Source organism: Jaculus jaculus, chromosome 2 (assembly GCF_020740685.1).
Source record: "Jaculus jaculus isolate mJacJac1 chromosome 2, mJacJac1.mat.Y.cur, whole genome shotgun sequence".
NCBI lineage: Eukaryota > Metazoa > Chordata > Mammalia > Rodentia > Dipodidae > Jaculus > Jaculus jaculus.
Window position 1 is genome coordinate 117,702,878 of NC_059103.1, and position 27,849 is coordinate 117,730,726.

A 27,849-nucleotide genomic window follows, 5' to 3' on the forward strand; every position below is an offset into this window, starting at 1 on the left:
GTTATATAGCCAAAGCAGACCTTGAACTCATGGTAATCTACTCCTGAAAGCTGGGATTACAGGTTCATGCCACCACACAAGCATTTGAATCACTGTACTTGAACTTTGCCTGTACATGATCTCTCTGCTCTGCTAGGGAGAACAGAAGCTGCTTTCACTCAGTGTTGAATGTGGTGCACTGCCCAGGCACCCCTCCAGGACTGAGACTCCCTTCTTCCTACAGCTTCTGGGACTCTACTATTTTGAGGACAATAGTGCATTGTTCTTGGTGACCAAAAACACCTTGGCCAGAGACAGCCAATGATAGCAGAGCTCCTTGGTGGTAGAACTTTTGTCAAAATGATAATATAGCTCAGTTCCCTTCCTCTGCTTAGTTTGCTCCCCACCTAGGTGTCCTTTACAAGTCAGTCTCCATTAGATTTACTCTGTCACAGAATCTCTTTCCAACAGTAGCTAACTAGATAAGGGTCATGAGACATAAGCATCATTAACTGTTATGCAAGGCAAATATTAAGTCAATATATGCACAAGTCTGTGGCTTTGTGAGGAAAGAGATGCTTTACTTGGTAGGTGAGATAATGAGCCACCTTATTTAGAAGGTAGCCTTGAATTTTAATCTTGAAGAATGACAGAACTTTCACAGTGTAGCAGAGATGAAGCTCAGTCTGTAGGCAGACACAGAACAGTCTAAGAACAGAGATCCTTTTGTGTACAAAGCAAAGCACCAGGAATGGTCCAAGAGGGTTTGGTAAGAAGCACAAAGAGGGCTGGAGGGATTGCTCAGTGGCTAAGGCATTTGCCTGCAAAGCCAAAGGACCTAAGTTTGATTCCCCAGGACCCACATTAGTCAGATGTATAAGGGGGTGCTCTCGTCTGGAGTTTGTCTACAGCAGCTGGAGGCTCTGGCGTGCCCATTCTCTATCTTGCTGTCCCTCTTTCTCTGTCAAATAAATAAGTAGAAATAAAATATTTTTCAAAAAGCCAAAAAATGATAAAAAATTAAAAATTAAAAAAAGAAACCCAAAGAAGCTACATGATTTTTTATGAAAATGAAGGTCATTGTTTAAAATGGTACTAATGATAGTCATAAGAAACTTCAGAGGGTTTATAAACGATATTACTAATTATGTTTTAATCTATCTTCACAGATTATATCGGACTTTCAAGGACAATAAATATGTATACATGCTTCTGGAAGCCTGCTTAGGTGGGGAGCTATGGAGTATTTTAAGGGACAGGTAATGACAAAAACTAATAAGCAATGTCTCTTGTCTACTCACACCTGGTCTAAGGGATACTGTACTTATGTTTGTTAAAAAAAAAAAAAACATGAATGACATTAGTAGCACTCTATTATAATAAATTAAAATAGTAATAGTCATATCTTATTAGCTAATATTTCAGCTGTATCACATGCACCCAACAAAGTAATCATCATTCTTTTTTTTATAGATTAAAGAAGCCAAGACTTAGGGTATGAAGGACTTAAGTTTACATGAGTGGTAGGAGGAATACTCAGTGTAAATTCAAATGTTTCTGATTCAATATATCAGAAGGTACAGTCGAGAGTGATTAGGCCCTTACTGAAAAGCTGAGAACAATATCCACAAAGGCTAATTTCACTAAAGGATCAAAACCACAGGCAGGTATTAAGTACCTCTTTGTAGAACATCCCATAATAGATAGTTTTCAGATTTTCTAGACAATGTAAAATTTTCTCTGTAAAAGACTAAAGGTGCAAAGCTAAACAAACAAAAAAAAAAGCTTAGAGTTTATCTGGAGAAAGTAATTATGTATAAAATTTTATAAAATATAAAATTTGTATTTTATTAATACAAAAGCTAAATAATTAAAAAGAATCAGCAATTTGTAATGAAATTGTAAGCCAGGGTTGGTAATTAGCTGACAAAAGGGGAGGCAGAAATAAAAGCCGATGACAGAGGAAGGGTGTAAACTAAAACTTTAAAGATGAGAAAGATTTGGGTCTTTATAAAAGATATTTATATTCAATTTTATTACATTTTCAATCAGAGTTCATTCAAAAAACAGTCCCCCCCCCACTTTTTTTTTTTTCGAGGTAGGGTCTCACTGTAGTCCAGGCTGACCTGGAACTCATTATGTAGTCTCAGGGTGGCCTCAAACTCATGGTGATCCTTCTACCTCTGCCTCCTGAGTGCTGGGATTAAAGGTCTGTGCCACCACGCCTGGCAATAGTCCCCTTTTTTAATTTCTAGAAAGGTTTTAATCATGTCTATTTGTTGTACAAAATAATGTTGTTTTTTTTTTCCAAGTATGGCTTTCATAGTTTTTTTTTTTTTTTTTTTTAATGTCTATCCTAGGCTGGTCTCAAATTCCTGATCTCTCTGCCTCCACATCTTCAACAATTGCCTATTGGCATGTGCCACCATAGCTGGCTCTTTTATTAATTAGTTAATTATTTATTGGTTATGTACATACTCAGCATGTAAACAGAATATGTTGGTACCATCCTTAGAGTATTATATAAGGAAATTTGATGAATTTCAAAAGTATATATATGAGTAGATTATTTTTGTTATTCTGAATGTTTTCCAGATTTGTAAAACAGAATTAAGGTAAAAATGATCAGAAAAAAAATGAGAGAGATTTGGAAAGTCAGAGAGGCTGGGAAAGGCAAAATAGGAGAGTGGGCATCGTTTTAGATCTCTGAGAATTATAAAGGGCATGTATAGAAGTTGAAGGCTTGGATTAAAACTGGATGGTGTGTTACATGAGATGGAGGGATTGGGATTACTGTATGGGGAATGTTCAGACATTCATCCCCAGGACAGTGGTTCTTAACTATAGTGTGTGTTATAATTACATAGGGAACATTTACAAACAAAAATACTGGGTCCTAATGCCTAATGAGGTTAGGACTCATTCCATCTGTAGTAGAGAATGGTAAATAATTTGTGTAAGTGCTTCTCAGCACACACATGATGGAGAATGATTGAGATAGGAAGGAAAAGACCATAGAGCATCTGAGTAGAAAATAAATTGCATTAGGTACATAGTCATGGATGGATGAGAGTTGAGAGAATCACAGATTGAGGAGTCTTTCACAGTACATGCAAGAGCATTAGACTCCTACATATTTGCTTCAATAGGAAATTTTGTTTAGAAAAAACTATATTTCTTTTTAATAAAGGGAGTTACATTTTAGGCAAAGCGCTTATTCTAAGAATGATCCTGTTTAGTCCAAATAAAGCCATCTCTGAGGTATGGCCCCTGTGGCTTAGAGCATGTATGTAAGAATATGATGAAAAAAGAAAACAGAATTCAGAAACAGTTCTCTCACTCCAAAGTCACACCTTCTGTTGTAAAATGGAGCAATTCAGTTATTTTTTTTTTTTATCACTGTGTAAGATGATACACCATGCTGACCCAGAGCAATTCTATTGAAAGATCAAGGGGCACCAAATAGGACAGTATTAAGGTCCCCTCCTTCCTGGCTTTTTGGTCTGTGCTATACAAACAGCAAATGAAAATGAATGCTTGAGCCAAATTCAGTCATGCAATAAACTACAGAAGTCTAGGTCAAGCTCTTTACTAAAACAATTGCTTTTCTCTAGGATATAGTACAGATATCTAAAAGACATTGTTTTCCATCTTATATTCTCCTATGTAGTTACTAGAAATAATTGCCTCCATGTAGCTATTTTAATTTTTAGTGAAGTAGTTTGAAGTTACATTGTGCCCTTGCCAAGTCCTTTATGATCAGCAGTCTAATCTATTGGCAGTATAAAATCTTTTTTAATATTGCTGTTTACAACACATGGTTATTACTTAAATTGACCAATATAGTAATTGATGTCTAAAACACATCATAGGTACATTGAAGTGTATTAAAAAGAAGCACAATGTCATTGCAGGGGCAGCTTTGATGAACCAACCTCTAAATTCTGTGTGGCTTGTGTGACAGAAGCATTTGATTACCTGCACCGGCTAGGGATTATCTACAGAGACCTGAAGCCAGAAAACTTAATTCTAGATGCCGAGGGCTACCTCAAGTTGGTAAGATAAGTTCTCTTACTGATAATATCATATAAGATATTTTCAAAACAAAGCTTGTAATTTTGTTTTTAACTTTGCTACAGATATTATTATTTACTCTGGAGGGGGTTCCTTTGAAAAATGGCATAGTAAATCCTGAAAGTGACCGCATAGATATACCCTTTTCCACCAGGAATTTAGTATTCCAACCCTACTTGTGAATTCTACTGAAAATTCACATAGTAGAATGCTTTCAAAATTGGATTTTGTTAGAATTGCTAATAATTTTAACTAGGTTTTGATTCATACTACATATAGGTACTAGCTGTAAGAAACAAATAAAGAAGAAAATATGATTTCTTTCCTAAGATATATACTGTTAAAATAGGGAGGAAATAACCATTTGGAGTTGTTTTGACATCTTTCCAGTTGTTCTTATAGGTAGTTCAGGCTGAGAGACACAAGAGGCCTGGGAAGCTCTGTGAGGAAAGAGCTTCCTTGCTTTCCATGTCTGTGATCCATTAATGCCTAATAAGAAACACCTTACATATCACATGAAAGATGAAAAGGTTACAGTCACATATCCTTTGTTCATTGAGAAACTGCAATAGAACTGGGGGAGAAACTGAGGTGAAATCAAGATACTTTGGGCCTCAGAAGGGAAACTCTCAGGATGGGAACCAAAGCTCTTTTCCTGAGTTAATTTTGACAGTTTCCCCGAGACATTAAATCATCTCTGAGCTTAACATTAACAAAGACAATAAGTTACTCACCTCAGAACTTTCATGTGGGGACATATGTAATTTTGTTTATGGATAAGTTATATAAATAAAAGAGTCTGTGCCAAACCTTCAAATTTATCTACTCAAACATTAACACTTATTTAGTTAATAATTTAATAATGATAACATCAACATGTTATAATTATGAAATTCAGCTTAAGTGATTAAATTTGTTGTATCTAATTGCTAAGAGGTCTCTCTTTTACTGTGGGGTAAAATAAAAGTCCTTTCATGTAAAACCTGGATAACTTCCAAGAAACATTTTGATCCATTGAATCTTTATTTTATCCATGAAAGACAGCTTTGAGAACTGGTGAGGTACCAACACAAGGCTTCAATCATTCCTCTTATTCACAGTACCCTCAATGGCTATGCCTCCTATGGCTCTTTATGGAAACCTTTTGGAATATTCTAGAGGGAAAAAAAGAAACTACCATGAGGGATGAAGACTATCTATTAAATTCATCTCTTTCTTTTCATTCTTTTTAAAAAATAATCAGATATTATATATAGTATTTATAGAAATAAAGGTCAGTGGACATCCTATTAATCATCATTATTTATCCTACTTATATTTTGAAATATGTTCACTATAAAATGTTGGATGAGATTAGACATGAAAAAGAGAATTACAAAGGCATGGGGGAGTTGGTGAGACAGTATGGGAATTTCTGTGGGGTTGGAATGAGTTTGAGCGGTACTAGATGGCTACAAGATAACATTGGAAGGATGCAGGCATAACGCAGTTACCTGACATGCACAAGGACCTCGGTTCAATTCCAAGCACAGACACCGATGCCATTGTCTTGTGTGTCAGCAATTCTCAGTGGTCCAGGGGTTTGATTTGAGTGGCTCTGTCAACCAGGGAAGAGGAGACAGCACCTGGCTATGGGTAATGTGGGAAAGTAAGCCCTGTGTAGAATTGGGAGGCACACAGACTAAACTCACAGGAAAAAGTAAACGAGATCCAAATATCAACTTTATAAAGACAGTCTACATGCAAAGATGTGGTTTTCTTTTTATTGGCTCTTGATAGAGGAACAAAAACAAATCTCTAAGAATTATTGGCCTCAGGTTAGTCTTATGGAAGTTCGATACCCAGTCTTCAAGGTCAGAGAAATACAAACAAGAATTTAAATGAAAATGAACCCATGTTGGTGAATGCCTGAGTTCCTAAGGATCACTGTGTATGCTCTTGAAAGAATATGCCCTTAACTCAAGACACAAAAAACTTCTAGGGATAAAGTTTCATGGAATAAGAAATCATATTTAAAAGTATTAATAATGTATGAGGAAAGTAAAATATAAACCCTACCATGTGCATTAGTTGCCAGATGAAAAGAAGAGAAGCAGACATGTTGGTGCCTCATATATCGCAAAAATAAGATAGTTTACAGTAAATGCACTTAGTGCCTTTTAAACATGAGAGACATAAAATGTAAGGAACAGGTGCTGGAGAGATTGCTTAGCAGGAAAAGTGCTTGCCAATAAAGCCAAAGGATCCAGGTTCGATTCCCCAATACTGACATCAAGCTGGATCCACAAGGTGACACTTGTAATCTGGAGCTTGTTTGCAGTAGTTAGGCCCTGGCATACCCATTATCTGCCTCTTTCTCTCATCAATAAATAAATAGAATAAATTTTAAAGTAAGGAATGGAGGTTCTCAAAAAAGATCTAACAAATTTGCAGAAACACCTAAAAGAAGTATCTCTTAGGCCAGACATGTTGGCACATACCTTTAGTCCTGGCACTTGGGAAGCAGAGATAAAACGGATTGCTATGAGTTCGAGACCAACCTCAGACTATACAGTGAAATCCAGCTCAGGCTGGGCTAGAGTGAGACTCCACCTCAGAAAAACAAGCAAACAACAACAAAAGTATCTGTAAGAATGCAAGAACTGGGCTGGAGAGATGGCTTAGTGGTTAAACACTTGCCTGTGAAACCTAAGGACCCCAGTTCCAGGCTCGATTCCCCAGGACCCACGTTAGCCAGATGCAGAAGGGGGCACACACATTTGGAGTTCGTTTGCAGTGGCTGGAGGCCCAGGAGCACCTATTCCCTCTCTCTCCTTCTCTCTCTCTCTGCCTAAGAATGTAAGAACTAAGTATGCAATGGAAGTTGTTAATGATGAAGTAGCTTGCAATGGACTACCCTCTTGATGAGGTTAATTATATGAAGGACCATGTGTGAAGATACTGGAGAGGAACAAATTATAGATCAAGTCCCCACAAAAGTGCACCATGCTAGGCAGGTGTTGCAGGAAACTTTTTCCCTGGGGAGAAATGAACACATGAACATAAATCTATTCACCCTAGATGGGGTATAGGCAACAGACCAAAGTAGGATTACACCAAAACCACTTTTGGTGAACCAGTGAGTTTATTTGGGTTATTACAGAGAAGGTTGCTGACAGAGGGTGGAGTCTCAAAGGCAGCTGCATCACAGAAAAGCTCACCCCATCTCCCAGAGAAGTCGCGTCACTCACTGGAGCTCAGTGCGCATCTTGCAGGCAGCTCAAGTATAGTGACCCTACCACACTACCTGAACGGCAGGAAGCTCAGTCAACTCCCCAAGCAGTAGTTTTCCCTTTGTGTTGCCTTAGGGCCAGCTCTTGCAGCCTTTTCCTAGACTTAACATGCTGAGTCTCCTGAGTTTTATTCCTCCCCTGGAGAAGGGAATGTTTCAATTTACAATTAGTGTTGGTCAAAGTCTGCCCTTAATATTTCCTATAATCTCAAGGAGTGGTGGTGTGACCTTTCAAAAATTTCAGGTCCAGCTGGGCATGGTGGCACACACCTTTAATTGCAGCACTTGGGAGGAAGAGGTAGGAGGATCACCGTGAGTTCAAGGCCAGCCTGAGACTACATAGTGAATTCCAGGTCAGCCTGGGCTAGAGTGAAACCCTACCTTGAAAAACAAAAACAAAAACAAAAACAACAACAACAAAAAAAAATTTAGGTCTCCCAGACTTGACTTCCTGAAACCCCACATCCTCCTTCCTCTCTTTAGGAGAGAACATTTCAACTCATAGGAATCTTCTATACAACAGCAAAAGTCACAGTTGTTCAGAATTTATAAAGCATTAGGGGGAACCATTTGCTAATGAGCAATATTGAGCATTCTCCATTCCATTGTGAACAAGGCATGAATATCAATCTGACCCTAAAACTCTGATTTAACATTGTAAAAGGTTTCAGCACATAAAATAAAGCAAGAAAGGGAAACAAAAGTTCAAGGATTAGATAAAAGATACTTTTCCTGTCTTTGTTTGAAGACATGTATTTTTATGTAAAAACAAGTTTGAAGAATTGACCTAAGAAGTGCTAGAATAAGTAAGTTTGACAATATTGATACACAATCAATATGTAAGTAAAACTTTTCTTTTTATGTATTATAAAACTTTATGAAAGACTGAGGCTGGAGAGATGGCTTAGCGGTTAAGCGCTTGCCTGTGAAGCCTAAGGACCCCGGTTCGAGGCTCAGTTCCCCAGGTCCCACGTTAGCCAGATGCACAAGGGGGCGCACGCGTCTGGAGTTCATTTGCAGAGGCTGGAAGCCCTGACGCGCCATTCTCTCTCTCCCTCTATCTGTCTTTCTTTCTGTGTCTGTCGCTCTCAAATAAAAACATAAAAAAAAATAAATAAATAAATTTAAAAAAAGATGGTCAATGTGTATGTGCTGCACTTGACATTTCAAAAAAAATTTATGAAAGAAATAAAATATTAAGATAATATTGTGAGGAAATTATAAAATAAATTTGTAAAAATACATAAACTATTTTCATTGTAAAATAAAATATCAATGATAACTAAATGGAAGCATATACTATGTTCAGGAATTATATAAAACAATATTTAATAAGATAGTTATTCTTTCCAAACTGAATTACAGATTTAATATCATTGCAATAAAAATGGAAGCATTCCAGTTTTTATACATAGAGCACTCTTTTCTAAAATTTTCATGAGAGGGCTGGAGAGATGGCTTAGCGGTTAAGCGCTCGCCTATGAAGCCTATGGACCCCGGTTCAAGGCTCGGTTCCCCAGGTCCCACGTTAGCCAGATGCACAAGGGGGCGCACGCATCTGGAGTTCGTTTGCAGTGGCTGGAAGCCCTGGCTCGCCCATTCTCTCTCTCTCCCTCTATCTGTCTTTCTCTCTGTGTCTGTTGTTCTCAAATAAATAAATAAAAAGTGAACAAAAAAAAATTTTTTTTAAATTTTCATGAGAGCACAGAATGTTTAGAAGAGTCCATAACCACTTTGTAAAAGAATAAGAGTAAAGAATTTATACTATCTGATGTCAAGACTTACTGTAACATTGCAGTGATTAAAGAACTGTGACATTAAATTCCAAACCAGTTAGGCAAAGAGGAAAAGCAAGTCTTTTTGAAAGACATTGATAAATAACTAGACCAGGGCCACATGTAAAAAACAAACATCAAGAAAAAAACCCTGACTTGTACCTCACACTACATTAGTTACTGTAGACCTATAGATCATTTAGAAGTGAACATGATGTTGTATTCTCCTAACCTGGGATAGGCAGAGATTTATTAGAAAAAAATAATATTAATTTAAAAAGAGAAACAGATTAATTAATTAATTGGATTAATTGGAGTTTATCAGTATTTAAAAATACAAAGTTCAGTAAGTGAGCAGTTATGACCTAAACTGGGAGAAAATTAATATGATGTATTCACATAACAAAGGGCTTGTATATAGAATCTGTAGGGAATGCCTACACCCCTTTTTTCATTAAAACCTTTTTTTTTTGGTTCATTTTTATTTATTTATTTTTGAGTGACAGACAGAGATAGAAAGAGGCAGATAGAGAGAGAGTGGGCATGCCAGGGTCACTAGGCACTGCAAATGAACTTCAGACACATGTGTCCCCTTGTGCATCTGGCTAATGTGGGGCCTGGGGAATCGAGCCTCGAACTGGGGCCCTTAGGCTTCACAGGCAAGTGCTTAACTGCTAAGCCATATCTCTAGCCCTACACCTCTTTTTTACAAAAGACAAGCAACTATTATTTTTTTTTTAAGATGGTCAAGAATTAAAAGACAATGGTCAGAATTAAAAAAAAAAAAACTAAGAAAGAAGATATAGGAATGGTCACTTAATTATATAACACTGGTTGGCAAGGAAATGCAAAATAAACCACAAAAATACCATTCACACCCACAACAAACACTATAATTGAAAAGATTGATAATCTTACTAAGCATTGGTAAACATATTCTTATGTATTTCCAACGTGAGGAGAAAATTATAAACCTCTTTGAAGGTTGGTTTCTCATAGTCAAACACACCTATTCTAGGACAAGAAATTTCCCTTTGATATTTATCTGAGAATACTGAAATCCTAACATCAAAAATTATCGGGCATGAATGTGTATAATGAGATTGTTCCTAATAGTCCCCAAGTCAGAAGCAGCTATATATTTACCCTCATTTGCACACATTTACAAACAATATTATACCCAAAAAACAGAATGCTACTGTCTGCATAGAACAGAAATAAAATAGGACATAACCATAGATTTTAAAACTTCTTTGAACAGATGACAACATATACAAATAATGACTTTTATGATTAATGTTCTAGAATAGAGGGTGAAATCAACATAATTGTCTCCGGAAGTAAAAGTGACTATACATGAGGGAATTTCCCAAGTCTGTTTTATATGGTGATAGGTCTGTGGGTGTAGAAAATGTGATTAGAATGTTAGACAAATGATTGATGCAACAGGAGAGGTCATAGAATTGAAAGAAAATCTAAGTCATTGCATAGAATGTAACACTAAGGCATAAAAATTGAAAATTAAAAACAAGACTGAAGAAACTTGGAGAATAGATATGAGAGAAAAGTTAGTCTTAGACAAAAATAATATAATGAATGAAGGTAAAACAATATTTAAAGAAATAATTGCTAGGAATTTTCCAGAAAATGTGAGTTAAAGGAACCCTCCAAAAAATCCAAACTAGGACAAATTTTTCTTGTTTGAGCTCTTATTTTGTTTATAACAAGCCACTCAAAAACCTAACAATTTACAGGCTGTATGATTTCATCGCCTGTTTGGGTTGGGAATTTGGACATGGCTTGGGTAGGCTTTTGGGACTCAAGGTCTCTCATGAAGCTCTAGGTAGAAGCTGGTGCAGTCACCAGGAAGCTTGCACTTTCACTAGGGTGTGGAAGGAATCCAATCTGACTTACATATATGGCTGGCAAATTGTTGCTGCTATTTGTTGAAAGCCTGAGCTCCTTCACAGGACTGATAGAATGTCTACATGGCATGGCAGCTTGGTTGTACTGGAGTGAGTTATCCAACTATCTAAGGAAGAGCTACCCACCTTGTAAGACCTGCTTCAAGTTTTGTATCAGCACCGCAGTGTATCCTATCAGTCAGAAAGGCCTAACTCTTGACTGACTGTGGGAGGGGAAACTCCAAACTCCAGGGCAAGGTATTCATCAGGATTCTTCTTTGGGCTTTAGCTATGATAATGAAACAAACAAAGAGGAAATCTTAACAGAAAGGACAGGTAATATAAACTGAAAGGAATAAAGGGAAAGTGGGGAGGCTTCTAGTTATCACCTTACCAACAGAAGAAGCTAGAATACAGTAAGATAACTTCTTAAAATTCTGAGAGGAAATAACTGTCAAAGTTTAATTATAATCTCAGAGACATCATCTTTCAGGAATGGTGAAATGAAGACATTTTGAAACAAAGTTGAGAGGGGTTTACTCTTATGTGTGAAGTTTATGATTATGGGAGGAGAAAATGATCACTCATGAAGAAAGTGGTATATCAGAAGCATGGCCGTAGGGAAATAGTAAGCATGTCAGCTCTTTTAAAATTTACGGTATTGGGGCTGGAGAGATTGCTTAGCAGTTAAAGTGCTTGTCTATGAAGCCTAAGGACCCACGTTCAATTTTTGATGATCATTTGCAGTTGTTACAGACCTTGGCATTCCCCCATCCCTGCCCCTTTCTCTCTTTCTCAAGAACAAATAAATAAAATATTTATTAAAATAAAATTTATGGCATAAATTAATAGTCATTTTGTAGCACATCACATTAAAATTATAAAATGCAAAAAACTGAGCAGCTGCAGTATATAAACATAGTGTAGGAGTAATTGAAATTAAAATAAGAGGATAAAATGTCATTTTTCAAAGAAAGCAGCAAAGAAGAAATAGGAAACCCAGGAAAGGCAAAGAAAAAGCACAAATTAAAAAAAAAAATCAGAGAAAAAGCAAGCACATAAAAATGCACTTTATTAAAAAGTTATTGCCAAATAAATTTATAAAATAAAATATTCAGGTATATAATGTTTACAAGAGACAGACTTAAATTTGAGGTACAGAATACTTGGAATTAAGAATAGAAAAAGCTATGTCTAGGAATTAGCAACTTGATTAAAATGCAGATTTTGTTTTGCTGGGCGTGGTAGTGCAGCCTTTAATCACAGCACTTGGGAGGACGAGTAGGTAGGACGAGTGCTGTGAGTTCAAGGCCACTCTGAGACTACAGAGTGAATTCCAGGTCAGCCTGGACTAGTATGAGACCCTACCTCAAAAAATCAAAACAAAGCCAAAAAACAAGCCACGCAGGTTTCTTTGTACTAATATCAGGGAAGAAGTATTCTAGAAGTAAAAAGCAGTTACCATGTGATGGCAACATGCCCATTTAATTAAGCTGATATAAAAACCTCATTCTTTTATTTGCCTGACAAGATGTGTCAGTAACAAATAGAATCAGGGGGTGTTTTCAGGTATAAACATTTTTAACATACCATTCTCAGAAACTGATAGAACATTTGATTTATAAATCACTAAACCTTTAGAAGATGTGGAGAGCAATTAATAAACCTGATCTAATAATCTTGTGGAATATTGTTCCCAATAGGTGGAAGATACATATAAACAAACTTGAGCAGAAACTGGGTCATTAAGCAAGTTTTAGCAAAGGAAAGAATAGGGATTGGGCTTGAATGGAAGCCCAGCAGAACTCCAGTGACTGAGGACTACTGAGAGAAGTGAAATTGGAGAGAGAAGATCATGTCATGGTGTTATCCCAGAAGGGTGTCATCTGGGTGAAGGGCACTGTTGGTTGTCCAGCCTTGGACACAAAGACTTTTAATATGAAAGATTCCCTGTAAGAGTAACCTTAGTCTATCTATAAATTTGTTAAGTCACATTTTCATCCCCCATCAATTCCTTGTAATATCTACAAGAAGTTAGATATCTAATGAAGACAAGTAATAAAAATATAGTTTTTCCATCAGAAACTTAAAACAGAAAATACCTGGGGGAAAAGACCTAAACAAAAGAAAGATTTAGGATTTGGAAGCGTGTCTGTTGTGGCTTGTGGGAGTATGCCTATTGCTGGTGGTTACAGAGTTTGTGAGGGATAAAGACTGCATTCTACTTGTCCTCCCCAGTCAAGATTGAGGTGGACAGTCTGTTCCTGCCAGACCTCACCTGGACCTAACATGTCTTCAGGAAACACACTGAGTATGGATTAAGGAATAAAGAACCAGAGCACCATGAATATTCTCACACTACCTTTCCCCTACCTATCTTATTAAGTCCTCATATCTTCCTTCACTTTCAAGGTCAAGTAGAGCTGATGAAAACAATAGAAGTTAAGATACCCTTTACTGGTAAAAATAAATGAGTCAAGCAAAACAATACCGAAATTTATTTAAAGTGTTAAAAAAAAACTCACTGCTCTTAGCCAAAGTAGAGTTTATGTACTAACCAGCTTTCTTGAGGTTGCTCTGGAGAAGATGTGGTTGTAAAGCAATAAACCTCAGCTGTCACACATCAGTAATTGTTCTTTGTGACTGTGGAATTAACTTTGAATAATATACCTCAGCTCCAATTGAGAGTCTACCTAGGTGGCATTGCACAAGATGAGATAATGTAGAAATTTAACTTTACTTAGATATTTGGCTTATGTGGCTTTGTGACAGCAACTATGCCAGGAGCTTTACTGCTAGACTTAGCACAGTGTTTAGCATGTGTGAATAAAGGAAAACAGCCAGTTAGGGCAGGGTCCACTTTTAATCACAGCAGTTAAGAATCAGGCAGAAGAACTGCCAAAATATTTAGGCCAAACCATTCTACATGGTGCATTCCAAGACAGCTGGGGTTATATACTGATATACTGTCTCCAAGCCAAAAACACAGGCAACAACAAAAAGGCCAGCGAGGTAACTCCCCTTTAACTCTCAACATAAGGACCTAAGTTTGTTCAGTTATCTTAATGAACTTTAAAGTGGAAATCAACTCATGTTGGTTGATTTTAAAGATACTGTGCAAGTAACAGTCAGTGAAATAAAAAAAAACGCTGACTGCTAAAAGACAGTTGTGCAATAGAGAATATATTACATATCAACGCATATAGATTATGCAATAGAGGGCTGGAGAGATGGCTTAGCGGTTAAGCGCTTGCCTGTGAAGCCTAAGGACCCTGGTTTGAGGCTCAATTCTCCAGGACCCATGTTTGCCAGATGCATAAAGGGGTGCAGTGTCTGGAGTTTGTTTGCAGTGGCTGGAAGCCCTGGTGCACCCATTCTCTCTCTCTCTCTCTCTCTCTCTCTCTCTCTCTCTCTCTCTGCCTCTTTCTCTCTCTGTCACTCTCAAATAAATAAATAAATGAATGAACAAAAAAGATTATGCAAAAGAGAATATGTTACATGGCAACACATATTGGTTGTGCAATAGAGAATATATTACATAGCAACACATTAGGTTGGACTAAAGTAACAGCTAAGATGGTTTTTTTATGGTCTTAAATTTTTGACTAAGAAATAAATAAAATAATACATATGAATGCAGTGGACATCCAACTTAAAGGCTAAAATGATTAAAAAAAACAAACCACAGGAAGAAATAAAAAATGGAAAGAACATAAATTAACATAACATTAAAAAGGATCTATGTAAAGTTATTTGCAAATTGAAAAAATTAACAAATTTGCATAAATACTGTTCCAAAGGGAAAAAAAAGTGGACCTACATATTATCATGTGAATAAACCTCATTATAGTTAAAGAAGGTTTTACATGGCTTGGGAGGAACTTGGTTAAGTTTCTACTACATGTGAAATAATAGATGACATACAAAAGATGTACAAATATATAACCAAACTAATCAAAGAAGGACTTTAAGTCTAGAGGTATATTGTATCACTGGAAAATCACTAACTTCAAGGACTTGAACATTAATATTACATAAGTTCTTCCCCCAAATAGTAAAGGATAATTGTGATTTTATTTTTATGAGGCTAATGTAAACTTAATTTTCTAAGGGACTCTCTTGAGAAAGGCAAATTAACATTCCATCTCATTCATGAAACTATGCATAAATGATAGCAGAATATTACTGCCTCAAACAATATTACTGCCTCAAACAGTATTACTGCCTCAAAAAAGGTAGAAGGTAATGACTAACACCTGAGATTGTCTCTTGACACATGCATGCCATGCCATGCCACATGCATACTTGCCCCAACACACACAGCAACACAGTGGGTCACTGTTTACATGAACATAAGTTCATAATTGGAATTCTCCACAGGAATCTATACTTTTGTTCTGCTTCCTCTTAGACCTTGACTAGATTTTCACAGCAAATGTCACATAAAAAAAAATGTCCTGTCTTTCTACAGGGGGTAAAAAGTAAGAATCATTTTGACCTGTAAAAGAATATTTTGTTCTTAAAAATGACTGCTCTCAGGAGGAACTGGGTAGCTAGTGCCTGACTCATTGTGGTATTGTCAAAGCCCAACAAGAGGAATACACAACTCCAGGCCATTGTCCAATGCTGTCCCACTGAATGGGGCAGAAGATACTGAGAAGCTTTAGCAGCATTTGTAGTCCAGAAGCCAGGGTCACTGAAGGAGCCTCAATTTCAGGAGTGTAGAATGCTACTCTTCTTCATGTACATTATTATCATATTGCTAATGGCATATTCATGGAAATTATGTTAGCTCAGTATCTCATGTCTGGCTCAAAAGGCTAAGAAAGGCAACAGATAATTTGAAGAGACAGAGAAAGCATCAGAATCAGACATGATAGGGATGTTAGGATTATTAGACAGGAAATTAAAATAGTTATGAATAATGTGCAAAAGACTGTAAGGGATAAAGTAGACAGTACACAATGTCACGTGGGCAATGTAAGCAGAGAGATGTAAATCCCAAGGGGTAAACTGACAAACTGCCTTTAATGACCTTCTTGGAAACCTGGATACAAATGCAGAAAGAGTTTGAGGATGTGCCAGTAGAAATTTCAGAACCTGAAGATTACAGAGAAGAAAGACTCCAAAAACAAATGAAAGTAGGGTACCCAAAGGCTGTGGAATAGTCACAAAATCATGAATTTAAGCATAATGGAAAGAGATCTGGAGAGGAGCTAACAGAACAATGGCAGTATCTGAACAATAACAATTGAGAATTTCTACAAAGGAACGTCATACTAAACCACACAGATGCAAGAAACTTGGAGTATATCATGTATTGACATATAAATGAAAGGTAAGTAGAAAATCCCCAACCACATATAGATTAAGCTAAACAACATACATTTTAAAATAGTTGAGCTAAATAAAAATACAACTTGCCAAATTTGTGGAATATGGCCCAAAGCAGTACTTATAAAGAAAGCTAAAAGCGTTGAATATTCATATTAGAAGGAAGGTTTAAAGATCATTCATCTATATTCCTTCCTTAGGAAACTGCCAAAAGAAATAAGCAAATAACATTGATACAAGACCAACCAAATTTTCAAAGGAATGATTAATTGTATAGAAACCCAAACTGTAACAACAAATATTATAGTTAAATGGAAAATTTCTAGTGTAGTTTCAGGATGTAATTTTTGTTTTTGTTGTTGTTTTTTTCTTGGTAGGGTCTCACTGTAGCTCAGGCTGACCTGGAATTTACTATGTAGTCTCAGGGTAGCCTTCAACTCACAGCCATCCTCCTACTTCTGCCTCCCAAGTGCTGGGATTAAAGGTGTGTGCCGCCACACCTGGCAGGATGTAGTCTTTGTATTGTATAACAATATGTTTAAAGATATCAGAAACAATAGCTAAGCATATAAATACCATGTATAAAAACATGAAAGTATAATAAATTTAGGGACAAGTGTAATAAATGTTTAATAGTTTATTGAAATCCTTAATAAAATGAATACAAATATATTTTAAAAGTTCTAAATTCACAGGCCTTATGGTTTATACTTTCTTCTGGGCAGAACTAAGTAACCTCTCTCTGTTCCTTGGGTAGTTATGACTGAGTACATACTTGTAGCTCAGGAGATAGAGAATGGGATCTATATTACTAACAGATCTCAAAAATAAGGTGGAGAGTGATTGAGGAAGACACTTGATATTGACCTCTGCCTTCTGTGCACCTCCCCACACTCATGCACACTCACAGGATTTCTTAAACACACGCTGTATTTCTCCACAAAAATAGGTATGATAAAATTGATCTAAAACTTTAAGACTAAGATCTATTAACATGTTCAATATTTGGAAATAGATGCAGACAAGTGATAAGTGGGTGCTTCAGAGATTGGGGATCACTTGGACATGGGCAAGAAAACACAGGAAGGTAGTGCAAGCCTTTTGTCTTGGTTCCCCACTAGTTATTGAACTGCTAGGAGACAAGCATATTCTCATTCTCGTGCCTTATGATACTATTTACATCACATTATTTTATATGTATCAAGAATTTCCTAACTTAATAAAAATAAACATTGGCTCTTATCATCTTCATTGCTATATCATTAGTTGATGTACTTAACCAATATTTAAGCCCTTCCAATCAATATACCAAACATATGCTGCTACTGCTCTCTTAAGCCCCTCTGCGTCCTTGACTTACCTACAACGAGAAGTTTCTCTTTAAAGTCTAGCTCATCACACCTCATACAGGTACACATGATGTGCCTAAACATCACTATTGTCTTATCCAAACATTGCAGGCCTAGAGAGATGGATAGAGTGCTTGCCACTGGAGCCTGAGTACCAGAGTTTGCAACCCAGATCCCAGTGTAAAATGCTGGAAGCCATGGTGGGCCTCTGTGATCCCAGCATGGTGGTGGTGAAATCAGAATCAGAAATGGGGATTTCTCAGAAGGTCGTAGACAATCCAGAAAGAGCAACCCTGCCTCAACCAAGGCGGAAAGGCAGGTGAGGACCTACCCAAAAGTTGTCCTCTGACCTCTATCTGTGTGCTGTGATATGTGTGCCTACATACACATGAATATGTGTGCACACACAGGAACATGTATGTACACACACATACATACACAAACAAACACACACATATACAAATTATCTATTCCAAATACACTAAGGGACAAAATGAATAAATGCAAGATCTTCTCTAGGAGATAGGTTCTCTTACTCAATCTGAATTTGCCCCCAGGAAGGGTGTGATGGTGGAGGTCAAATAGTGTAGAGAAGGTCACAGGTGAGAGGAAGGATCTATTCAAGGTGGAATGAGAGAACCTCAGAAGATTTTTCTAGCCTGGCTTTGTGCATGAAAAATCTTCCCATTTTCTTGGCCACCTTCTCCTACATAGTCTGAGTATTTCAGGGAAATTCCCAAGTCCCTATGATGAGAGGGCTGTTTATGAAAGGCTTGTCCATCATGACCTTAACCTCACTCACCCGTTGTTGACTGTTTAGAAGATGGGCATTAGCATCGGAAGGACAGTAAATCAACATTGGAAGTTGGCAGACAGGACAGGCAGATTCCATTTTACCCTTGTCTAGACTTGGGCAATGAAGGTGCCCTAAAAATGCCACAAAGATTTTTTTTTTTGGAATGTTATGTCTCCATGAATCATTTGGATAAATGAGACTGGTCATTTTTGGTGCATTTTTATATGACTGGGAGAACGGATATCTGACAAATTTACTGACTCAGAGAGAACCTTCTGGGAAAAGGCCGGTACTTACAGAATCCCAGCTCCAGGATGCCCTGTGCTAACTATTTTGTGTCTGAATGATGCAGTTGTAGTAGCAGGTTTGACAGATCTGAAAACCTTCCTGTCTATTACAGCCATTGAAAACTTAATGTGTTATAGCTTTCCACTTAATGTAAGGCATCTTTAATAATAGGAACTTAACACAGACAAATAAAAACCTTTGTGCAGCTTCTCCAGAAGTCCTTTTTGAAAACCTAGTTTTTTTTTTCTCAAAGAATATGAGAAAATAAAGGGGCATGTGTGTGTCTAGTTTCTTCTCTCCTTGATCCTTTGAGGATAAAATTCAGGCCATGCCATCATACCCCTTTCTCTTAAGCCTAGAATGACTTCTTCTTTTTTTTTTTTTTTAAATTTTATTTATTTATTTGAGAGCAACAGACACAGAGAGAAAGACAGGTAGAGGGAGAGAGAGAGAATGGGCGCGCCAGGGCTTCCAGCCTCTGCAAACGAACTCCAGACGCGTGCGCCCCCTGTGCATCTGGCTAACGTGGGACCTGGGGAACCGAGCCTCGAACCGGGGTCCTTAGGCTTCACAGGCAAGCGCTTAACCGCTACGCCATCTCTCCAGCCCTAGAATGACTTCTTACATGAAAAATACAAAGTTCTTTTTGTGGCTCAGAGACCCTTGTAGGATCTGTCCTCTCTTCCTGCCTCTCGCCTACATAGCCCAGCTACACTCACCTTCCTTGCAGCCTTGAGCTCATCACCTATGTCCTCATGTCAGGAACTTCGTCCTGGAAGAGTCCTCTTGCTCAGATATCTGCAGAGCTCATTCTTACTTCACTCAGATTTCAACCACATCTGGTAATATGCCACCTCCCCAGAATACCGTTTTCTGGTCACCTTATTTCAAAGGCAGCTCATCTTACTATTTGTACTTAACTCTGCCATACGTTCCTTCAGAGCATATGTTAGTATGTGACATCATGTTATCATTATGATCTTATTTTTCTATGATTGCTATTTTTCTCCTCTTTTCAATGCCAAGCTCTGAGAACAGGAGTTTGGTCTGTGTCTAGGTGATTGGGATATCATGTGTTCAACAAATAGGGAACAAACGAATGAATGAACAAAAGGAAGGAAAGGTAGGAGCTTACTTTTCTGTTGCCTAGAGGAGAGAATAAAGGCATGTGGTGGTACTCCTAGTGCTATGAGACACGAATAGCTTGATTTTTGTAGTAAATGCACAGAAAGTGACAAGAAAATCTGGGGTCTTCTGTATTATGTCAGTTTTCTCTGACCAAGTCAATTAGAGAACAGTTAATATGATCAAAGCAGATAAAGAAAATGAAATATTTTCATAAATCTTGAAATTTTAATATAATTATATCCATCTCTTTGGGCTAATATGCAAATATTATAAGAGCAAAATCAGCAACTTAAAATATACCACATTTAGAACTAGAATATCTCTCCAAAATAGCTACCAAGCCTCTAGTCATTCTAAAAGAAAAGATAAATGAAATTAAAAATGTGTTTAGAGACTGTTAAAACCCAACTAACATTACCACATATGTGTATATGCAAAGCAGCTACAGGAATTGCTTTCTTATCTTTTAAATTTCAGTGTTTATAAAATTAGGTTGGATTTTCTTTACTGGTTCTTTCTCTGAGGGATATGTAGATGTGTGCATCTCAGCTGGTTACCGATGGTAATTTTATAGTAGTCCCAGACAGCTCTCAGGATACTCTTTATAGGTCTTGCTTCATAGATGGAGGAAAATAGTAAAAGCCTACTTTGCATTAGGTTAGTTAGATTTCTTTTTTGAGTTAGGACACTGTTGTTGCATGATAAGTTTTCAAAAGTAGCAGTAAAGGGAAAATTTATGAGATCTATTTAAGAAAAAATAAAAAACTTAACTATTAGCATTTATACAAATAAATGGGGCTGGCATTTTGTAATCTCTGACTCCTACTTAGTTTGGCTAATTAATTAATGTATTTATTTATTTATTTTAGTTATTTATGTAGATACACACACAGCGAATGGGTGTGTCAGGGCCTCTAGCCATTGCAAATGAACTCTAGATGCATGTACCACCTTGTGCATCTGGCTCACATAGGTTCTGAGGAATCACACCAGGGTCCTTAGGCTTTGCAGGCAAGTGCCTGAGATGCTAGGCCATCTCTCCAGCCCAATTTATTTTTTAGCTGATTATTTCCATATTATTTAGATAGTGCACATGAAGCTATGACAATGTGCATGTTAAAGCCCAGCAACAACTCGTGTGCCTGTTTACCTGGAAAGTAGTTTTGTTCTGTCTGTGTCATTAATGAAAAGTGCATGCTATGGATCTCTCTGTAAGGAAGCCAGGTGGTTTATCTCATAGGTCATACATACTGCCTAGATGGATTCCAAGCTACTGCAGCTCTAGGCTTCTTTCCTGCCCATCTGTGTACACAGTTCACTGAGTAGAGGTTCTGAGAAGTGAGAGGGTCTTTCTGAAAAGACAGAGGAAGGGAGCATTGGTCCTTTACCCTGGGGGAGTTCCTCTTTCCCAGTCACAGGGACATCAGATGTCACCCCTCAATAATATCTTTCTAGTCCTATGTCACTAATCTTTCTGAAGTTATAACAGGACATCATCTTAACCACATATGCATAAGATTTACCAGTATTTGGCATTTCTACAGTCCACTCTGTACCAATAGGCACAGGAAAAAGCCTGGCCTAGTGGATGCTGAATCCATATTTTCAGAATAAATTAGTTTATGCAGATATTATTGATTACGTACATCTCTGATCGGGACCAGAAGTTTATAAAGCCCAGCCAAAACTGGGAAGATTTTACTTTGAGCTATCAAAATGGAGTGCAGGCAGACATTGTACGTAATGGTTCTTAACCATGTAGTTTTAAGTCTCCTTTCTCATCAATAGCTCCTTTCCCGAAACTCTCAATTTTTTATTTTTTCTTTCCCTGGTGGAACTTTGCAGGCACATGTTTCTAGCACTTTCCTTTACTCTCTTCCTAGTGAATAAACAAGTGAACTAAAATATGTTTCATTCCTGCTTACTGGGAGCATAACACCAAATTTGAATTATTTTCTAGGGTTATGAGTCTATGGGTATGTGGCTGTCTCTTTTTCTTAAGCAACTAGATATACCTCTGTGAAGAGATATATGAGATGGCATATGTTAAAGGAAAGATTGGTGTATAGAAAATTTAGTAAGTTATCAGAAAACCTTAAAAGGAAATAAGAAGTTTCATGATGTCTGCAATTTTCTTTGTCAATCTACTCCAGGTGGACTTTGGATTTGCTAAGAAAATTGGTTCTGGACAGAAAACATGGACGTTCTGTGGTACTCCAGAGTATGTAGCTCCCGAGGTCATCCTCAACAAAGGCCATGACTTCAGTGTGGATTTTTGGTCCTTGGGAATTTTGGTGTATGAGCTCCTCACTGGCAAGTAAGTGTGATCCTTTGAACTTCTTCTTAAAACAGTGCACAAATTGACTCAGAAATGATAAAAAATATGCAAATGAATGTTTAACATTGTGCAAATATTTTTAAATATGTTGCCTCTCCTCCATTACATGATTTCAAACACATAGACTATAAGTTTATAACATGGAAAAGGGATTCATGAAACTGAAGGCAAGGGACATTGAATTGCTACAGTTTACCTGAAATGTCCAGACCCATTATTATAGGTAACAGAATATATGAAGATTTTGATAATCCAGAATGAGGATTAGCAAAAGAATGAATATTTTGGGCTGTAATAGTATTTCCTCTTCTTATTTGAAACACTGGAGAATTGAAGGGGATATGGGTCTCAAGGAAGTCTTACAAAAAGATAGCATTATAGAATTTTCTTGACTTTTTTTTTTTAACATTAATAGGGATCAAAACCGGGCTTCATGCATTCTGCTACTGACTGAGCTATGATCCTAGCTCTTCTTACACTGTTACGTAAAAAGTTTAACGTTAGAGAGTTTCTGCCTGTTGTGTATAATACATCTTTGCCCTTATATGTTGGACAAACATATGTGAAAGATCTATATTTTGTCTGTAATTTGTATTTATCTTTTATACTTGTATATAAATATTGTTTAAGATTCTGAAGGAACAAATAGAAAATTTCCAGATGTTTATTTAGAGAAAAAGTTGTTTAAGGTTTGAGAACAAGGAATTCTATTTCAAAATATTGTTTCCTCATCTTAGAAACTTCTACTACATTTCTGAGCAATACATAATGATTCCTGTCAGTACTTGAAAATATGCACCTCAGTTTTCATCAACTGGAAGAAATTGTCGCAAGGAGTAGTGAAATAAATTGAGGAAACAGAGAGGGAGAAAGTCCCACAATTTCCCATTGTAAAGGTGGCCTTGAGCTATCATAAAGAAGTTGGGAAATTATTTTGGCAAATGTTTCTAGGGTAGGGCTGTAGAAAAGTTAATTTTAAATTTCCTGAGCTTTAGTGTATCAAAGGTAAATGAAAATTTAAAACAATTAAGGAATAAAACAAAAACAATAGTTGTTACTATATATGCCAATGTATTTATGTCTGTGCATATGTACTGAAGTTATCATAGCAATATTTTTGTTCTTCACCTCATTTTCTTTATAAGTACAAAGTAGGATATTGAAAAGTTGGTACATTGCATTTGTTTCAAGTTTATTACTGAGGACAGAAACTCTCAGTATTAAAATGTCTCAAGCATGGTTGAGATATAAGAGTAGTTTATACCATATTTCATCTTCATATCTTAAATGATATAATGGGCATGACATGCAAGTGTTTTAGAAAGGAAAATGGTACGTGAAAGAAAATGTTTTCCAAACTCACTGGTCAAAACTTAGTCACTTTTTATTCAAACTTTCCTTTTTCTTCTGGTAGTTTGTAGGAGCTCCCTCTTTCTCCTACACCAGTGAATCCCTCAGTCTACATTGCTAGATTCTTTCTACCTTCTTGATATTTTAGCAACTTCAGTCCTTGACCTTTTTTCTGCTCCTTGGGTACTGTCATCCAGTCCCATGGCCATAAATGCAGTGTGATAACCCCAAGCCAAGTTCTTTCCTCAATGCCAGGCTCATAAATTCAACTGCCTGTTTAGCAGTTTCACATGGATGATGAAAACATAACTGTGATTATCTTCACTCTCATCTGTTTTGTGCTCCTTCATGTGAGTCAGTTTCCATTGCTTTGACAAAAAGCCCAAGATTATTTGTGTACAAGAAAAAATTATTTTGGCTCCTGATTTCAGAGGCTTCAGTTTAGTTCTGTGGCCTTGTTGATTTGGGAATGGAGTAGCACAATCCATTATGAGAGAAGCAGGTACCAAACAAGTTCTGTTCCCTTCACAGGGGACTGAATGCAAAGAAAATAGGAAGAGATGATCATTCCAATATCTCAACTGAGGTCACACCTCCATGATCTAACTTCCTTCCAGTAGATCTCACCCTCTCAAGGTTCTACCACCTTCCGCTGATGCCATAGGCTGGTGACTGAGCCTTTAACATGTGGCTTTTGGGGGAATGTTCCAGATTCAAACTCTGCATCTAGCTCTGCCTCATTTTTCCTCTCTGTTTAGTGATGATAGCTCCACACTGCAAACATTCAGGCCAAAGCATGTTAATGTTATTCTTGAATGCTAATTTTCTTTCTTACACTGTAGTCAGTCCAAACCCATTTGTCTTTACTTACGCTTTGTAACAAAATACTGTACTGAATGGTTTAAAAACCAGTCATTTATTTATTTATTTATTTTCCATTTGGAAGGTTGGAAGCCCCAGCACAGAGAATCAGCACAGTTCTGAGTACTGGTTTAGACTCTTTTTTGAACGTTAGACTTCTGACTTCTTATGAGATCCTTACATAACAGAAAGATGGCCAAACAGCATTATGGCTTCTTCTTAGAAGGACAGTAATGGAATTCACTGAGGGCCCCACCCTCATGACCTAATTACTGCATAAGCCCCATCTCCATGTACCATCACTTTGGGATTAAGGTTTCAAGTATGTGTTGGGGAGGAGGACACAAATAGTCTATCTCATAGTTTAAATAGACCCAGAATCTACTTTACCACCTTTAACAGTACCGCCAGCAGCTAGGCTCACCCCCATATCATAGTTTATTCCTCCTGTGTTATAAATGGCTGATTCTTGCTGTGGCAGATGAGATCAGTGACTCAGAATGTATTCCCTGATCTTTTCCCTCGCGTTAGATACATAAGATGCTCCGTCACCATTTATACACCTCTGAGGCTTACTCACAATATCATCCACACTGCCCACGTTCACCCACTCCTGACGCAGGCCTTTGTACTTCCTGTCTCAGAACAGCCTGCCCACAGACACTCTAGAGCCTCATCATTTCTCTCTTTTCACTCATACTTCTATTGTCAACTCAGGAAATAGGCTTTTCCTACTCACTATTAGAGAGAGAGAATAAGTGAGTGAGGAGAGAAAAAGAGAGAGAGAAGGAGAGAAGGGTAAGGGAGGGAGGACAAAGAAAGGAAAATCAAAGAAAGAAAGTTAACCTCTTCCTCTCTCACTCTCCCCTTCTTTTTCCTTTTAGTGATTATCACTAATGAGAGAGGGGGATAGAATGAATGGAGGTAGAGAAGTAGGAAAAGGGAAAGGAGAAAGTTGATTTTAAGAGTGTCTGAGATCCTGGTTTAGTGTATACTTTTTGAATTTTCTCTAGCCCACCCTTCTCTGGGATAGACCAAATGATGACCTACAATTTGATTCTCAAAGGGATTGAAAAAATGGATTTTCCCAGAAAAATAACAAGGCGACCTGAGGATTTGATTCGGAGGCTTTGCAGGTGAGAATGGCAATCCTAAATCCTTTTGTTGAAGAAGATGTGAAAGCTTCCATCTCTTGGAGTGTATTTGTTTTAAAATTAAGTATACATTTCCATATTCCCAAATACTATGTAAAGAAAGTGCCTTTTTTTTTTTGAGGTAGGGTCTCACTCTGACCAAGGCTGACTTGGAATTCACTACATAGTCACAGGGTGAACTCATGGCAATCCCCCTACCTCTGCCTCCCACAGCTGGGATTAAAGGCGTGTGCCATCACGCCCAGCAAGAAAGTGATTTTTTTTTTTCCTGTTTACAAACTAAGTTAGGAGTCTGAGTTCACTTCATAGCATAGAATTACCATATGTGCTTATAGGTTAAGAGGTCTCTGTTTTATAAATTACCTTTGGAAGCCATATCTAGCTGATATAGGACAAAAAGAGAACCACAAACCTTAGGATAAAACAAAATAATTGACAATATCATCATTTTGTGGGAAAATTACTGGTGATTTTTAAGGATGTAAGTGTACATGTCCTCTGTCTTCCGCCCCTGTTCCTCCACTTATCTGATCTTTTATTTATTTATGAGATGAAAACAAGAAAGAGAAAGAGAGAAAGGATGAAAGCTAGAGAGAAGAGAAAGAGAGAGAGAAGGCAGACAAAGGAAAGTGAGTATTAGCACACCAAGGTCTTCTGCCACTGAAAATGAACTCCGGATGCATGTGCTACCTTGTGCATTTGGCTTTCTGTAGGTACTGGGGGATTGAACCTGAGCCACTAGGCTTTACAAGCAAGTGCCTTTGACCACTGAGCAGTCTCTCCAGCCCTTTTCTCTGGCCCAGATTTCTACATACAACTGAAAATAATTTATTTGGAAAAAAATTGGAGACTTCCAGAATTTGTTATTTTGATTTAACCCCATTGTGCTATTTCCCTCCCTTTACACTTGAACATGTAAAAAAAATGTTAAAAGTTAGTAAATATAGAACATAAAACTTACCTGTGTCTGTCAGTAGGAATGCCTGCCTGCTTCTGAGACTCCTGCTTAGATGTAAATGGTTCTCTGAGGCTTTGCCTGGATTTTCTGCTGGCAAAAGAGCTGATTCAGCATTCATGCACAGCTCACTTGAAAGCAATTGAAAGTGTATCCAGCCATTCAACTGTGGCTCATCCATGGAGGGGAAATGACTTTATCATCTCTCTTTACTCAGATGTCTGGACTACGAGTGTTATTGAGCAAGTGAATTAATAAATACTATGCATTTACCTAAAATTGTAAGTATCATTATTATAAACTGCCTTTTAAAAATTATCATTTCAGGCAAAATCCAACAGAAAGGCTTGGAAATCTGAAGAATGGAATCAATGATATTAAGAAGCACAGGTATTAGGTTACTTTGTTTACCTGGACAATATTATGGAAATGCAAAGAATACTGTGGTAATCTTGACAGGTTCCAGCAGTAGACCTCAAAGATCTCTTTACTGGCTTTCAGTTTCATCTTTTTGTTTTTCCTTATATTTTTCCAGATGTAGTCAGCAAAATCCATCTCAATGTGATTTCTTTAAAGTTGGAAATTTATATCAAGAATGGGTGAAGTTTTTTTTTTTTTTTATTTTTTTGGTTTTTCGAGGTAGGGTCTCACTCTAGCCCAGGTTGACCTGGAATTCACTATGGAATCTCAGGGTGGCCTTGAACTCAGCGATCCTCCTACCTCTGCCTCCCAGGGCTGGCATTAAAGGCGTGTGCCACCACACCCAGCTGGGTGAAGTTATTTTTAACAGCCACACAATCACATCTTTAAGTCATAGAAAGTTAGCTTTTTATTTACCAGTGTTTGTCATTATTTGTAATTATCGGCTTATTCTGTATATGAATGAAATCATACTTTTAGCATTGAATTTATGAATAAAGTATGATCTAAACACTGTTCTCAATATAGAAGAGAATGAGCCAGCAAAATCCATTATGCAGCCCTGACTTATGACTTGGGCCTTTTTGAAAATAAGGTATTCAGTAGAACCTGTTATGGGGTTCTCCTTTTGGTGGCTGCTCACTCCTCTGATCTCTGTTGAAAGAATGCAAAATATTTTCATAATAGAAGGAAAAAAAATGACACAAAAATAGAAGGGAGACTAATTAGAAAGAAGAAGACATTCATTGGAGGGGTGACAGAAGGGGATTATGATTATGGTATATTGCCTATATTTATGCAAGGTGTCAATAAAGAGTTTTTAAAATATCTGAAAATTAAAAAAAAAATTCAGAAGAAACAGAAGTTAGTGTA

The 27,849-nt window shown here is 37.2% G+C and overlaps 1 protein-coding gene across 3 annotated transcripts in view; it reads left to right on the forward strand.

Annotated features, from left to right (window-relative positions):
* Prkg2 (protein kinase cGMP-dependent 2) overlaps window positions 1-27,849 on the forward strand; it is a 99,994-nt gene that overhangs the window by 64,041 nt on the left and 8,104 nt on the right. For all 3 annotated transcript variants that reach the window (XM_045143661.1, XM_045143662.1, XM_004653382.2), the window contains exons 13-17: window positions 1,149-1,238; window positions 3,894-4,035; window positions 22,052-22,215; window positions 25,461-25,583; window positions 26,884-26,946. In XM_045143661.1, coding sequence (XP_044999596.1) covers window positions 1,149-1,238; window positions 3,894-4,035; window positions 22,052-22,215; window positions 25,461-25,583; window positions 26,884-26,946 — 582 coding nt within the window. The remainder of the gene's footprint in view (window positions 1-1,148; window positions 1,239-3,893; window positions 4,036-22,051; window positions 22,216-25,460; window positions 25,584-26,883; window positions 26,947-27,849) is intronic.